Source organism: Protopterus annectens, chromosome 12.part0 (genome assembly GCF_019279795.1).
Source record: "Protopterus annectens isolate FY-2018-M chromosome 12.part0, PAN1.0, whole genome shotgun sequence".
Lineage (NCBI taxonomy): Eukaryota > Metazoa > Chordata > Ceratodontiformes > Protopteridae > Protopterus > Protopterus annectens.
The window spans coordinates 522,474,961-522,488,361 of record NC_056746.1 but is presented as its reverse complement, the minus strand read 5'-3'; the positions used below and the strand labels follow the sequence as shown (position 1 = coordinate 522,488,361).

At 41.4% G+C, this 13,401-nt stretch overlaps 1 protein-coding gene across 1 annotated transcript in view; it reads left to right on the top strand.

The window, feature by feature from the left end:
- Positions 1-13,401, top strand: part of TOM1L2 (target of myb1 like 2 membrane trafficking protein) — a 927,227-nt gene that overhangs the window by 398,808 nt on the left and 515,018 nt on the right. The window contains exon 5 of the mRNA XM_044088936.1: positions 9,027-9,224. Coding sequence (XP_043944871.1) covers positions 9,027-9,224 — 198 coding nt within the window. The remainder of the gene's footprint in view (positions 1-9,026; positions 9,225-13,401) is intronic.

Here is a 13,401-nt window from a genome sequence, read left to right as displayed (position 1 = left end):
GTTTTAATATAAAGTAAGGAGCTTTTCTGTCTGGGCCCCAGATAGAAAGAGTTTTTTTGCCCAGTTGGACTCCTCTGGTCAACCTGGAAGTAAATAGAATTAAGAGCCTGGTGTGGTCAAACTGTTGTCGCATGCCTTCATTTGTTAATAGAAAGCATTTGTGTTCTCTAGGCTAATAACATTGTGACAGTTTTGTGTCGTTGGGCTTGCTGTGCCTATCCACAGCAAAACCCCATGTATAAAGCAGATACAAAGGGAGAGTACACATGGCAAATACAACCCCTTTTTGACTGTGTACTGCCATAATCCTTTGTGGCCTTGGGAGTTTTTCCCCGCCTCTTTAGTCTTGACATTATGAAGTGAACTCTGTGCGTGGTGTAGGCCAATTGTCCTGATGTCGGTAGTTAAAAAATCTGTGCTGAAAATGAGATGCAGGATAAAGATCTGTGCTTTTCTGAAAAACTGTTGTCACAGTAAAGTCTAACAAAGCCACAATAAGGTGTTTTGTAAATGTTCATTATTATCATTGCTGCAGAGATGTATGGGTTGTAACTTGCCAAGGGTACAGCATCCAGCCAGCTTCCAAAAGCCTTCATTCCCCCCTGCCCTGTCACTCTAACTGCTTATAGGCTGGACCCTTATTGTAGGGAGCTGTATAGACAACTAGTGTGACTAAAAATCTTTCAGTACTTTCTTGCTGCATCATACAGATGCATCTCTGGAACTCTTTTAGGCTCAACAGTCTGCCTAAAGCTTCCAGTGAAGCAGATTTAGACCTTTTGGGGGAACCCTTCCTTAAACATTTTTGTATTACTATAAGCATATCTTCTATTTTTTTTTTTACTTAATTTCTGTCGCAATTGTGGTATATCACTTTAAGAGTACCGGCTTTCCGGAACAATAATTAGATATTCCTAGAATACTGCATTTACTCTTTAGGAATTGCATTGTTCTTGCCATGGTGTACATTTAAGCTATAGATGCCTTTTTCACTAGTTTTAAATGGAGATTATATATTTTATTTAGGAGAAACTGTATATGTTTATGTATGTATGGCAAGCTACTGGTTTTAATTTTTTTAAGTTATTTTCAGGGAAAGTGACTCTTTAACAGAAGTAGATTGTTTGCTGCTTGTGACTTTTTGCACTTTTTGTTGGGAAAATGAAACTTTTAAAAGGGTTGTATGTTGCTTAGGTATACTGTTGACAACTTACTTCCAGCCAACCCTTTCTATGTATCACAGCTTACTGGCAGTAAGGCTTCTTCCTCCAGCAACAGCATGAAAACGCACCTTGGAACTGCTGTTCTTTAGCCAGCATACCTGAAAAGAAAAAGCAGTTAAAGCACGAGTCCTTAGCACAGACTTAGTCAGTGCCTCAGGTGATGATGGGTAACTCTGTAGTGGCTGTTGCTGGTTCCTCGGACCACTTATTGGTTTATTCTAATCCTTCCAGTGTAGCCTTAACAGCTACTGTGGACCACAACATGTAGTCTTTGGCTGTTCCAGTGTCCAGTGTGGGCATAGGAGAATAATCCATTTTAGCTGCTGGAGACAGCACATGAAGAGCCTTCATGGGATGGCTGGGGAAAGACGCCTCTTGCTTGGGATGCCCCTTCTTGGTCTTCTGAAACTTCAGAAAATGTCTCTAGGAAGACAAAACAGGGTAATCAATGTGAACATAAAGTTTGTGGCAAAAAGTGGTGTTACCTAAGCTAGGATTTTTTTCAGACTTGTAACCTGGGGTGTCAGGTGCTTCAATCTGTTTTAGTCCTCTAATCTTAAATAAGAAGAAGTTTGTTCAGAGGATTCGGATTTCGACAGACTGGTTTATTTCACTTTAGGGTTCCACAGCCCAAAACTCTCAGCTGTTTTTGACAGTAAGCCTGAATTTGAACACACTGTGAGACTTGCTTATTTGCTGAAACATTTCCCAAACTGAATGATTTTTGCTTGGGAGCAAGTGCATGTTCCCTCCTGAATTGTTCAAATATGGTTTATTAGAATAAGAAACACTGCACACTACACCCATGCCTCCTATTCTGCCAGCCTTGGAAGATGCTTTTAATGCTGCCTGCAACTACCTGACTCTCAGCCATCCATACCAAAACAGGCGGAAAAAAATGTATAAAGTTTCTCAATTTAGAGCTGATCCTGTAGCTATCCCTGATCCTGCTGTTAATGCAGGCATGTGTCTTACAACCCATAACCCAGTTCTTGGGGATAAAGTAAACCTCTGGACAGACTTGGATAAGATATTTTTTTTTCCCCTCTCTCAGCGTTCAGAATTCTGAACTACGAGAGCTATATATGGAAATAAATGCTTAAATTTGCCAGTAGTCTGAGAGAAGTTGCTGCTTCCCATCCTCCTTAAGAGAGGTCTTATTTGAATCAGATTATGGTTTGTGCTTGATATTGTTTCCAGCGTTTCATTTTTAGCAAAGTCTCGAAGGTTTGTCTGGGTAAGTAACCAAATGTTTTTCACATTACTTATGTCAGAAATCTTTTTCAGATAGAGAGGTTTTATTTGAACATTCTGCTACTCAGGTGCTCAAACAATGGGATAAGAGAGGTAAATCAACGCAGGGTGTTTCTATGATTTTTCGGGTCCCCAAGTTCTTTCCCTCAAAATAATCTGCTCCCTTTAACAAACAAAACAATCAACTGGTGCCTCCTGCTAGTAGACAGACACCAAAGAAGAGATGGCAGGAGGGAACTAATAGAATTCCTGAAAAGAGAGGAGCTTTCCTAAATAAAGGGTCAGGTGCCCTCCTCAGGAGGACTATGCCATTAATCAGGTCACCTCCCTCTCCCTTTCTGTCCCAGCATTGTCTTTAAATGCTCCCTTTTGGCAACAGATGGTTTCAGACAAATAGATTTTGAATATGATTCAGGAGTGTTATGGGTGGCAGTAGACAGAAAACCACCTCCTTTCAGGAGGAACCCCATCACCCTCCTAACTGAAGAGAATTGGTTCCTCCACTTTTCTAACACGTTAGATGCAGGTGCCAGAGCTTGTTCCTGCAGATCAAATAGGAAGGTGCATTTATTCCAGAATGTTTGTCCCAAAAAAGCAGCACTGTTGGAGACCAGTTTCAGATCTTAATCTCTCAATTTTTTTGTAAAGATTCTAAAGTTCAAGATGTTGATCCTTCAGACAGTGTTCGCTCTGATCCCAGATCAGAGCTTTATGGTGACTTTAGACCTCAGAGATGCTTACCATTACATTCCAATGGCAAAATGTTTCAAGAGATTTCTAATATTTTGTGTTTGGTCGCATTGTCTGTTCTCTGCATATTACTGTTTGGGCTGTACACTGCATCAAGAGTGTTTGCAAAGTATCTAGACACAGTAGTGGCCACTGCAGATTGCAAGGTACCCGTGTTTTTCCTTAGACTGCTTATTTGTGCCGAGTCTTTTCACACTTGATAGGAGTCCTTAACAATATTCCCTCCGAGAACATCTGGGATTCCAGATAAATATGCAGAAATGCTTACTCTGTCACCTAAGATTGTGTTTCTAGGTTAGCTAACTGACACTTTGTGACTCAAAAGGCTTTCTTTCCTCAGGAGAAGGTAGAGTTGTATCTGGAAGTCTTCCTAATCTTTTATCACCAGTCTGAAGTGAAGTCAAGAGAATTTTTCTGGATATTAGGCCTTATGCCTTCAATGACTCTTAAGATTTTCAGGTAACATATGAGAAAGTTTCAGTGGTGCCTCATAAACATGTGGACCAAACATTCTCATCCCATTGAGTTTCTTATTCCAATCTTGGGCTTATCAAGACATAACTGCATTGTTGAAGGGATCAGATGGCTCACAATCCAGGTCTCCATTTTTTTTCACCCACTCTAATGCAATCCGTATTGACAGATTCCTCAGATTTTGCTTCAGGAGCAGTTTTAAAGGGGGTGAAAGTGCAAGGTCTGTTGCACCGTTCAGACTGATCAAAGCACACCAGTTTAAAGAAACGGCTGTGATCCATGCTGTTATGTCTCTGCATCGTCACTAAGACTCTAGTCACTACAGATCATGACAGACAGCACTACTGTGATGTGGCACATTAATATGGGGGGCATCAGGACATACATTCTGTGCTGGCTTGCAGCGATAGCTTAGGAGTTGGCTCTTCAGCGTTCCTCAGCCCTTCAAGCTTCTTGCATACTGTCAGAGTGAAACATAGTTGCAGACAAGCTAAATAGATTCTTAGCAGACCCTCGTGAGTGGAATCTCAGTCAAAAGGTCTTCCAGGAGTTAGTCCAGCTGTGGGGAATACCTCAAGTAATTCTGTTTGGCTCCTTTCAAAACAGACAACTGAATGGAATCTGTCCAGGACTGTCTGCAAGCAGGTCACCAAAGCAGTTGATGAGGGCAAAACCCCTCACATTGCCTATCTTCACCTGGCCAAGGCATTTGACACAATACTCCACTTGGGCATTGTTGACTAATTCAAGAGATTAGGTATAAACCCTTTTGTAACTCATTGGATTGTCATCTGGCTTGCAGACAGGACCAAGGAAGTTAGAACTAGGGAGTCCACCTCTACAAAGAAATCCGTCACGAGTGGATTCCTCAGGGATAGGTGCTGGGACCACTGCTTTTTGGCATTTACTTCTCTGAATTCAAGCTCAATGTCAAGGGCCTGAAGGACCAAATTTGCAGACAACTGCAAATTAGCAGTAGTCCTAGAATCCCCCCATGACACTAATGCTCTCTAGAAAGGGCTGACATAGGCAAGTAATTTGTGTCGGTACCATGGACTAAATCTAAATGCCAAGAAATGTGCAATAGTATCCTTCCGTAAGTCATCAACACCTGGTAACTGTCATATTTACAACACACTCCCTAAGAGTCAACCCAGTAGTCGGGGACTTGGGGTCACACGCACACACGCACACGCGCACACGCACAGACGCACACCTCAAAGCCCCATCCCTATGTTCTGTCTCCTACAGGCTGTTGAGGGGAGATAGATGCTTGGCACGCAAGCCATTGTCAGACCCCACCACGATGGATCTCCTGCATATCCACATAACAAACAGCACCAGAATTACCCATTCTAAAGACTTAAACCTTACCTGTGATATAATTAGGACCTGCTTTGAGAGACAGCTATGTATCCCAAAGACTACCCCTTCACTGAAACAGAATTTGCCATCCCTGTGAAGCAGAGTTCCTCCCTAACCCAATTCAAGTCTAGTTTGGATAATTAGATAGGGAACAGGAGAGTCATCCCTGGTTTGGCACCTTTGTCTCTAATGGACACAGGCAGCCTGTAAATGGTTCATCTTCCAGGCCCCTGCTTTTAAATTCTTCATCTCTCAAGCCCCTGTTTACACTTGTCAAGTGTAACAGAACTTATCAGTGATTTGGGATGAATGGCTAGGCTTAAAAAGGCCTTAGTGTTTGTCAGCCTAGTACATGCCTATGAACCTATTTCCTTGGTAATTTTGAAGATTCTGAAAGACTCTCGAAAAATTATGGTGACTTTCTTCTGGCCCAGGCAAAAGTGGTTGTCCTTCTTATGGAATTGGCCAGGGGCAATTACCACAAATGTCTTAACATACGCTGTCCACTCACCCAGGAGATAGGGAGTTTGATGCACCCTATCATCAAAAAAACTCAACTGACTCTGAATGATTGGAGTTTGATGCCTTTTAGTCACCTCTTTCATGATGACGTGCAGCAGGTACTGAAGGAAGGAAGAAAGCCTGCTACTAGCAAATCATATGTCGGCAAGTGGAAGAGATTTTCTAGTTGGTGCATAGGTAGTGAACAGGGACCCATCAGGGATATTTTGTACCATTAGTGGTTAAATTTGTGAGTTACTGTCTTCTTGCCTCCCTTACACCTCTGTAAAGGTTAATCTTGTGGCCATTTCAGTATGTCTGCCCATAGGTCACATTCTTCTCTTTTTGTTATCAAACTGTTTTCAAAAGGAGGTTTAAACCTGAAACCTCCTTGAAGACAGATTCCTCCTCCTTGTTATCTTAACATTGTGCTAGAAGCTGTCACCTTTTGAACTTATCTGGCTGATTTTAATGTTCATTATCTGGAAAGCCACTCTTCTGATTGCTTGGACATTTACAAGGGACAGTATCAGAGTTGCAGGCTCTGAAGGTGGGATACACTTCTGCTTTTCTCCATAGAGATAGGGGCACTCTACGCACAAACCTCTCCTTCATACCCAAGGTTGTTTTGAAGTTGACAGACATCAATCTCTCTGTTTTCTGTCCAGAACCTAAAAACATGGAAGAGAGGATTCTGCACACTATGGATGTGCACAAGCAACTCTGGTATTTTTTTACCAGAAATACTTCTTTTATAAAAGCTAACCAGTTCTTTGTTTCTCATTCTGGGACTAAGAAAGGTCAAATAATTTTCTATGAGGTTGTCATGTGCTTTTGTTTTTTGTTGCTGTCACCATGGAAGATCATTCCAGGCAGTGTTAAGGCACAATCTTCTAGGGCCTTAGCTTCTTGGAGTACAGGGATGGTCTGGACTCGAGGCAGCAACTTGATCCTCTGTACATTTACAAAGCATTGCAAACTGGATTCCTTTTCCAGGTCCAGAGATGGCTTTGGTAGGACCATTCTCCAGGGACTCCTGCATCCTTATCGTTTCTCCTCCCAGGTTGGAGAAGTTGGGATAGTCTACCCATAGGCTGCTGCAGCAGTGAGAATAACCAATGTACCATTGTGCAAGTTGCACTTTCCTATAACATTAGATTTTTGAATTCTTCACTGCTGCACCCATCCACCATTCCCTTTTTTTCTTTAGTGCCATCGTATGTGAGGCTGCAAAAAGAGGTGGTGTATAAGGGTGAGGTGTCGAGACCTAATTTTCCACTGGCATTTTGCACTTATATGCTGCCAACAGCTACTCTGCAGATAAAGAACTTGCAAGTCTGCAAGCATTCTGCGGGTTATGATTAGTGAAGGTTTTGGGGTCTTGGCTATGCAGTAATTCATAATGTTTCCACTTGAACCCGAATGCTTTGCAGCACATTTATTTTCTGCTGTAAATATTTAAAAGTACTGGACAGATAGCTATGCAAAGCTGTAAGATTCTCTGTGACCTTGAGACCAACATTGAGTTTTTTTTTAATTCTCATTTAACATTTAACAAATAAATTACTAATCCTTCAGGTATCATTTTGTACCTTGACACAGGTCACAAAGGCAAGGGTAAATGCAGTATATTTTGTCCGTTAAATATAGCTAGTCAGACTTTGTGTTTTTTGGGAGGAAACTTCAGTACCTGAAGTAAACTCGCACAGACATTTGAAAGAAAATGCAAACTCACACAGTGTAAGCAGAAGTCAGGATTAAACCCCAGACAATGGAAATGTAAATTAGAAATTTTATCCACAGAGCCATAGTGCAGCCTTTATTTTATTTATTTATTTTTATCTTCAAAACTGGAAACCTTTTTTGAGGCAGAACCAGTTGCCAACATAATTTAACTAGTTTTGTTAAGCATTTGTGTGAAATATTTAAATGCCCTTTATTTTTCCATACGTTCCTTGTGAATGACTAGCATTAGTAATACAGTTCCATTAAAGTTATACTTTCTGCAGCCTATATTTTATTTATTTATTTGTTTTTGGTAGTGCACCAGTGTAGGCTTCTTAGAATGATGATTTGAGGCCAGTGTATGCCTTCATAGGGATAAAAGTGATGCTTATGAAAATTTTGGCTAGGATAAAACCAAGCTTTGTGGAACTTGAATGTTGCAGTTTACTTCTACACTGACGTTTCCACTGTTATGTTAAGTATACTTGCAACTGTCCTTTGACCAAATACTTTGGATTTTCAGTCTAGAAAAAAAGCTTCTAGCAGGATTCTCCTTCAAGGCATTATTATGTGTATATTTCCCTGCCTCTTTCCTGAGGTTGAAATGTCACACTTGGAACACTGTTCTCTCTGCATCTCCATGTTTCCTTTCAAAGTAAAATGATACAAATGTAGAGGCATGCACCAGACCTGATGAATTGAATTTGATCCCTTTTTCTTCCCTTACAACTTCCACTGAGCACTGTTATGCTTTTGAGTTTTTATACCTGTGCCATATTCTTCCATCATAAATCTTGTATTCTGTGCTTAATCAATCTTACTGAAATCAGTAGTTTAGCTGCAGAAGGAATGCTTTCTGGCTGCTTGCCAGTGTTGTCTTTTGGCTTTTCCTGGTTAGGGGTCGCCACAGCGGAACTCCGGTCCGCTAATGTTTGGCAGTAGATTTTCACGGTGCCGCATTGCCAGCTCGATGCCCAACCTTCAACGAAGGCATGCCCATTCACGCATGTCTTTCGGAACGCCACTCTACCCACTGGGAGGACATGCACACTCCACACAGAAGGCACTCCCCGCACACTAGCTGAGACTCGAACGGGTGAACCTCTTGCTGTGAGGCAACAATGCTACCACTGCACCACCGCGGATTTAATATTAGCTTGCCAGTGTACTCAGTAAAAAAAATTTACTGCTGAGATTGAATGTATGAGGGAGGAGGTACCACTTTTGAGGGTCTGCTCTGAGCCCCCTTTCAAAGAGCTGATATTTTGATGAGTAGTACTCTGTGTGCTTTTCTGCTTGCTAATAAGATATTTAAAATAAGATTCCAGGAATCTTAAACAGAAATGGAAATTCATTTAAGCGGTCAGGTTCTTTTCAGAGGTCTATGAAGCCCCATTCTCTAAGGATGGAAGTTCACTCTTTCAATGGCTGACACAGCAGGATCAGATGGGAGAGCTTGGTGGGGGGGGGGGGCATAGGAGGCAGCCACTTGCTAGGAAGCCTTCTAGAGTAAAAATGTTAATAAAATTTAAAGGCAATGCCAGTAATTACTGGTAAGTGAATTTACATTAGAACTGGTTCTTTGTCACCAAATATTCATGCATTTTTATTCCAAAAAGCTCAAGCTGAGTATTTTATGTTTGCCGGTTATGTAGCCACTCATAGTACATTTAAGAAAGATCTACAGTTTGCTGTTGTATTAAGTGTATCTTCTCTGATTTTTTTCCTCTGAAGCAGAGTGCGCCAGAGGTGGATCCAGCAGTAAATATGCACACGTCTCAGTCTCAGCAGAAGACTAATGACAGCTCCTTCTCAACACCCTCACCTTCAACATATTCGGTTCCTCAGACACCTGCTGTGAACATGGCTGGACCAATTGTTGCAACTACAGAGCAGGTGCTTCTTGCAAGATGTTTGTGTTGTCATGACAATGTAATTGGTTGAAGTCATATTTGTTATCGACTCTTTGTGAGAATTTTGAGTATTTTATTAGCCAAAAGTTAGGTGCAGAAAGCATGTAATATCACCTGAATGCTGCTTAGTGTTTTGCTAGTACAGGATGCATGCTTATTCTGGTGGTATTTTATAGTGCAATTTTGTATTTATGTGCCTGATGTTCATTGTGTTTCACATATTGCAGTCATTACACTTGGGTTATCCTGCTGGCAGGCTACCCGCAGTTGGCCTAAATTCCAAAGTCTTGGTCCGGCATCGGTTGCTGTCGCCTCTTCCCTGATGTCAGTGCGCCAGGGGTATATAAGATGCAGCCGACACCATTTTCTTAAGTCTTTCTTGCCGCGCGGTGCCCAAAGCAAAAGCAGTTCGCAAGTGCCGGTCGGCCGACTCCTGAGATTTTCAGAATTGAATTTCGGAACCGAAGTCTTCAATAAAGCTAAGTACCCCGTTGGAGAAACCTTTTCTTGTTCCAGACCGATGTCAGTAAAAGTTAACAACTGTATTTCTTGTGGGAAGCAAATACCTCATAAGGATTTTCACTCTTACTGTATTCCTTGTCTAGGCCCTGACCACGACGTTGCTAGTTGTCAGTTTTGTGGTAGATTCAACCAACGCACTATTAAGCGTCGGTTTGATTTTGCTTTACATTACTTTGGCCGAAGGTTTAACTACATAATGCCATTGGAACAGATGACCGGAATTCATAAAAAATGCAGACACAAAGAAAAGGACAGGCATCCGAGGTCCAAAACCGACGACAAAGCCTCTTCTAGGCCAGTTGCCGGTTTGCTGGTTCTCAGTGAGGTGCATTCGCAGCCCCTGACGCCCGCTACTTCAGAGCCACAGGCCACCTCCGACTCCCACGTGGAGACAACTAGGCCTCTGGAAACTCAAGGTATTGGGCCTACGGAAACTATTCCCTCAGATGGGTCCGGAGCCGCTGAGCAGGAATTGGCTTCTGAGGGTGTTTTCAAACCTACACAGCTTACTATCAAGTCCACTTCAGCAGCCAAGGCAAAGTCTAAAACACCATTAAAGACAAAGAAACAAGTACAGCATTCTCCTGGACAGTCATCCAGGCCAAAGAAACAGATGCTTAAAATGGCCGAGGACCTAATTACTTTGATCAGGGGTTCCCATCCCCCTCCTGATAAAAGGCCTAGGCAAGACACTGACTATGACTCCTCTGACCAGGTTTCTATTTCCTCTGATTCCTCTTCAGAACAGGGATATTCTCTTCCTCCCTATGAGGACTCTGATGCTGAAGAATCTATCCCTTCAGCCTCTCCTCCTGAGGATTACTCTTTTGGGGAAACCTTGAACACCATGAGGGAGCATTTCCATTGGGAGAGCCAGGATTATTCAGAATCCAAGAAAAGGCTCGGAGACTTTCTTTTACTGCCTCAGCACAGGCCCCTTGCTATCCCCCCTGTACTAGATATTGTTGATGTTTTTTCTGAATCCAGTTTGTCTCCTGATTCTTTACTCCCTGCACCAGTCAAGCCAGATATGTACTACAGGGTCCCAGAGTCACATACATTTCTTTATAAAATTCCTGCTGCTGACCCAGAAACAATTTCTGAGGGTCCCAAAGGGGTCAAGGCTTCCACTGCAAAAAAACCCTGTTCCCTCAGGGATTCTAGAGCACTGGATAGATGGGGGAAAAACGTTTACAATTCTGCTACTTTAGCTGTAAGGGCTTTAAACTGCCAGTTTCACATGCTTAAATATCAACAATACCTAATGTCTTTACTAAAACAGAAAATGCTTACAAGCTCAGAATGTCCTAACAATAAGGAAATGCAGGATTTATTGCATGCAGCTGAACAAGTGGGAAAGCATACTCTGCAGTGTGGTTTTGATTCATTAGAGGCTTCTTGCAGAGCCGTAGTTACAGGTTCTGTCATTCGAAGGCATGCTTGGTTAAAGAAACAAAGTTTACCTGATCATGTTACAGCAAAACTATTGGATGCTCCATTACAGCATGATACTTTGTTTGGTGTTAAGGCAGAAGAGGTGTTAAAGAAAATGGAGGATAAAGCAAAATCAATGCAGACAGTAAAGGATTTCTTACAGGTTCAGCCACCTAGATTTAGCAGGAACTGGCCTTCTAAAAATTGGTCCTTTCCAGTGTCAGACAGGCCACAAAGAGGCAGATACAGATGCCCAAGAGGCAGATCTCAGCCCCAAGGCTCATACAGACCTAAACAATGGGGTGCTTCAGCCCCCAAAGGCGGAGAAGACAAAGCACAACCTTATAGGAAACGGTCCCAATGACTTCCCTCTACGAATGCCAAGCACTTACCTTTTGGCAGCACCCTTAGGGGGAAAACTAGCACTTTTCTCACAAAATTGGCACATGATCACCCAGGACAAATGGGTGCTGAATATTGTTTCTCAGGGTTATAGGTTCCACTTTCACACCCTACCAAGGTCAAAAAGTATGCCAGACCTGCCACAAAATCAATGGGCAGAGGCACAAAAACAAGTTTCTGCTCTCATGGACATGAGAGCTATTCAAAAAGTACCACAGCAAGAACAGGGACAAGGATTTTATTCAAGACGTTTCTTGGTACCCAGAAAGGACAATGCCTGGAGACCAGTATTGGACCTGTCAATTCTAAATACTTTCCTGGATGTTCCAAAATTCAAAATGTTGACACTGCAGCAACTTCTTCCCATGCTGGGCAAGAAGGCTTGGCTAGTTACTTTGGACCTCAAAGAGGCATACCTGCATGTCCCAATCAGACAATCTTGCAGAAGATGCCTCTGATTCATAGCTGGCTCAATGCATTACCAATTCTCTGCACTGCCCTTTGGCTTATCTACTGCGCCCAGGGTCTTCACAAAATGCCTGGCACCAGTAATTGCATTCTGCAGACAAAAAGGAATTCAAATATATCCCTACTTGGACAACTGCCTTATTCAAGCAGAGAGCAAGGACATTCTACTAAAGCATCTGGCTTTTGTAAAAAGATTACTAATTTGCCTAGGGTACATAGTAAACGAAAAGAAATCAAAACTAGTGCCCTCTCAAGAGATAATATTCCTGAAGGATGAACACAGGATAGCAGCAGATTTCTTCAGCTCCACCAATTTCATTACACTGACAGGAATTAATTACTTAAAAAATTAATTTTTGAAGTAATTTTCTTTCTAAATATGTTTGTTTTATATAGTTCTTGAACTATATCTAAAAAAGAAAGAATCTTAACAATATTCCTGTCAGAAATCACTTTGGAAATTTTCCTGTCAGTTTATCAGTCTGAAATGAGTTTCAGTAAGACAAATTCTCAAGACTCCAGCATCAAGAAAGAACTTCAGTCTCTGATAATTATAATCCAGCAACTTACTGCTAAGATGGATAAAATGGATACTAAAATAGACACCTTCATAGAAAAACTACAAAACAAATAGACTTGTTACATATAGACCTGCAACAACAGAAGATCCAGATGACAGGCATAGAAGAAGCTGTGAATGACATGGAAAATAGAATACAAGAAGAGGAAATCAACATTGAGTTTCTGCTGAAACAAAATACACATTTACAAACAAAGCTGGATGACCTGGAAAATAGATCTAGGTGCAATAACATTAGGATTTTTGGACTGCCAGAAAATATTGAAGGTAACAATATTACTTCTTTTTTAACAACATGGCTCCCTAAAACTTTAGACTTACCAGAAGCATTCTCTTTTGGTATCGAAGAGCACATAGATCTATAGCTAATACTAACTCTAACAAAACTATCCTAGATCAGTTATAGTTAGATTTCTATCATCTTTTGATAAAGAGATGGTTCTTAAATCTGCTTGGGCTAAAGCTCCTGTTAAGATTAATGAGACAACTGTGCGTTTTGACAATGACTATTTTTCCATGGTAATAGCTAAAAGAAAAGTTTTTCTGCCACTAATAAGGGAGCTTAAAAAAGCACAGTTTAAAACATGCCTTCTGTTTCCTGCCAAGCTTAAAATCTTCCTTCCTGATGGTCCTAAAATTTTCGATGACTTAGACTCTGCCTTACTGTTTATCAAAAAAAAATAAGATTTTGGATAAAATAGAAGAAATGGAATGGGCTAGTCCTTCCTTAAAGAGACTGGCAACTGAAACTTCGTGGAAGACTTCAGAGAAGAAGAGGAGACTAAAAAAC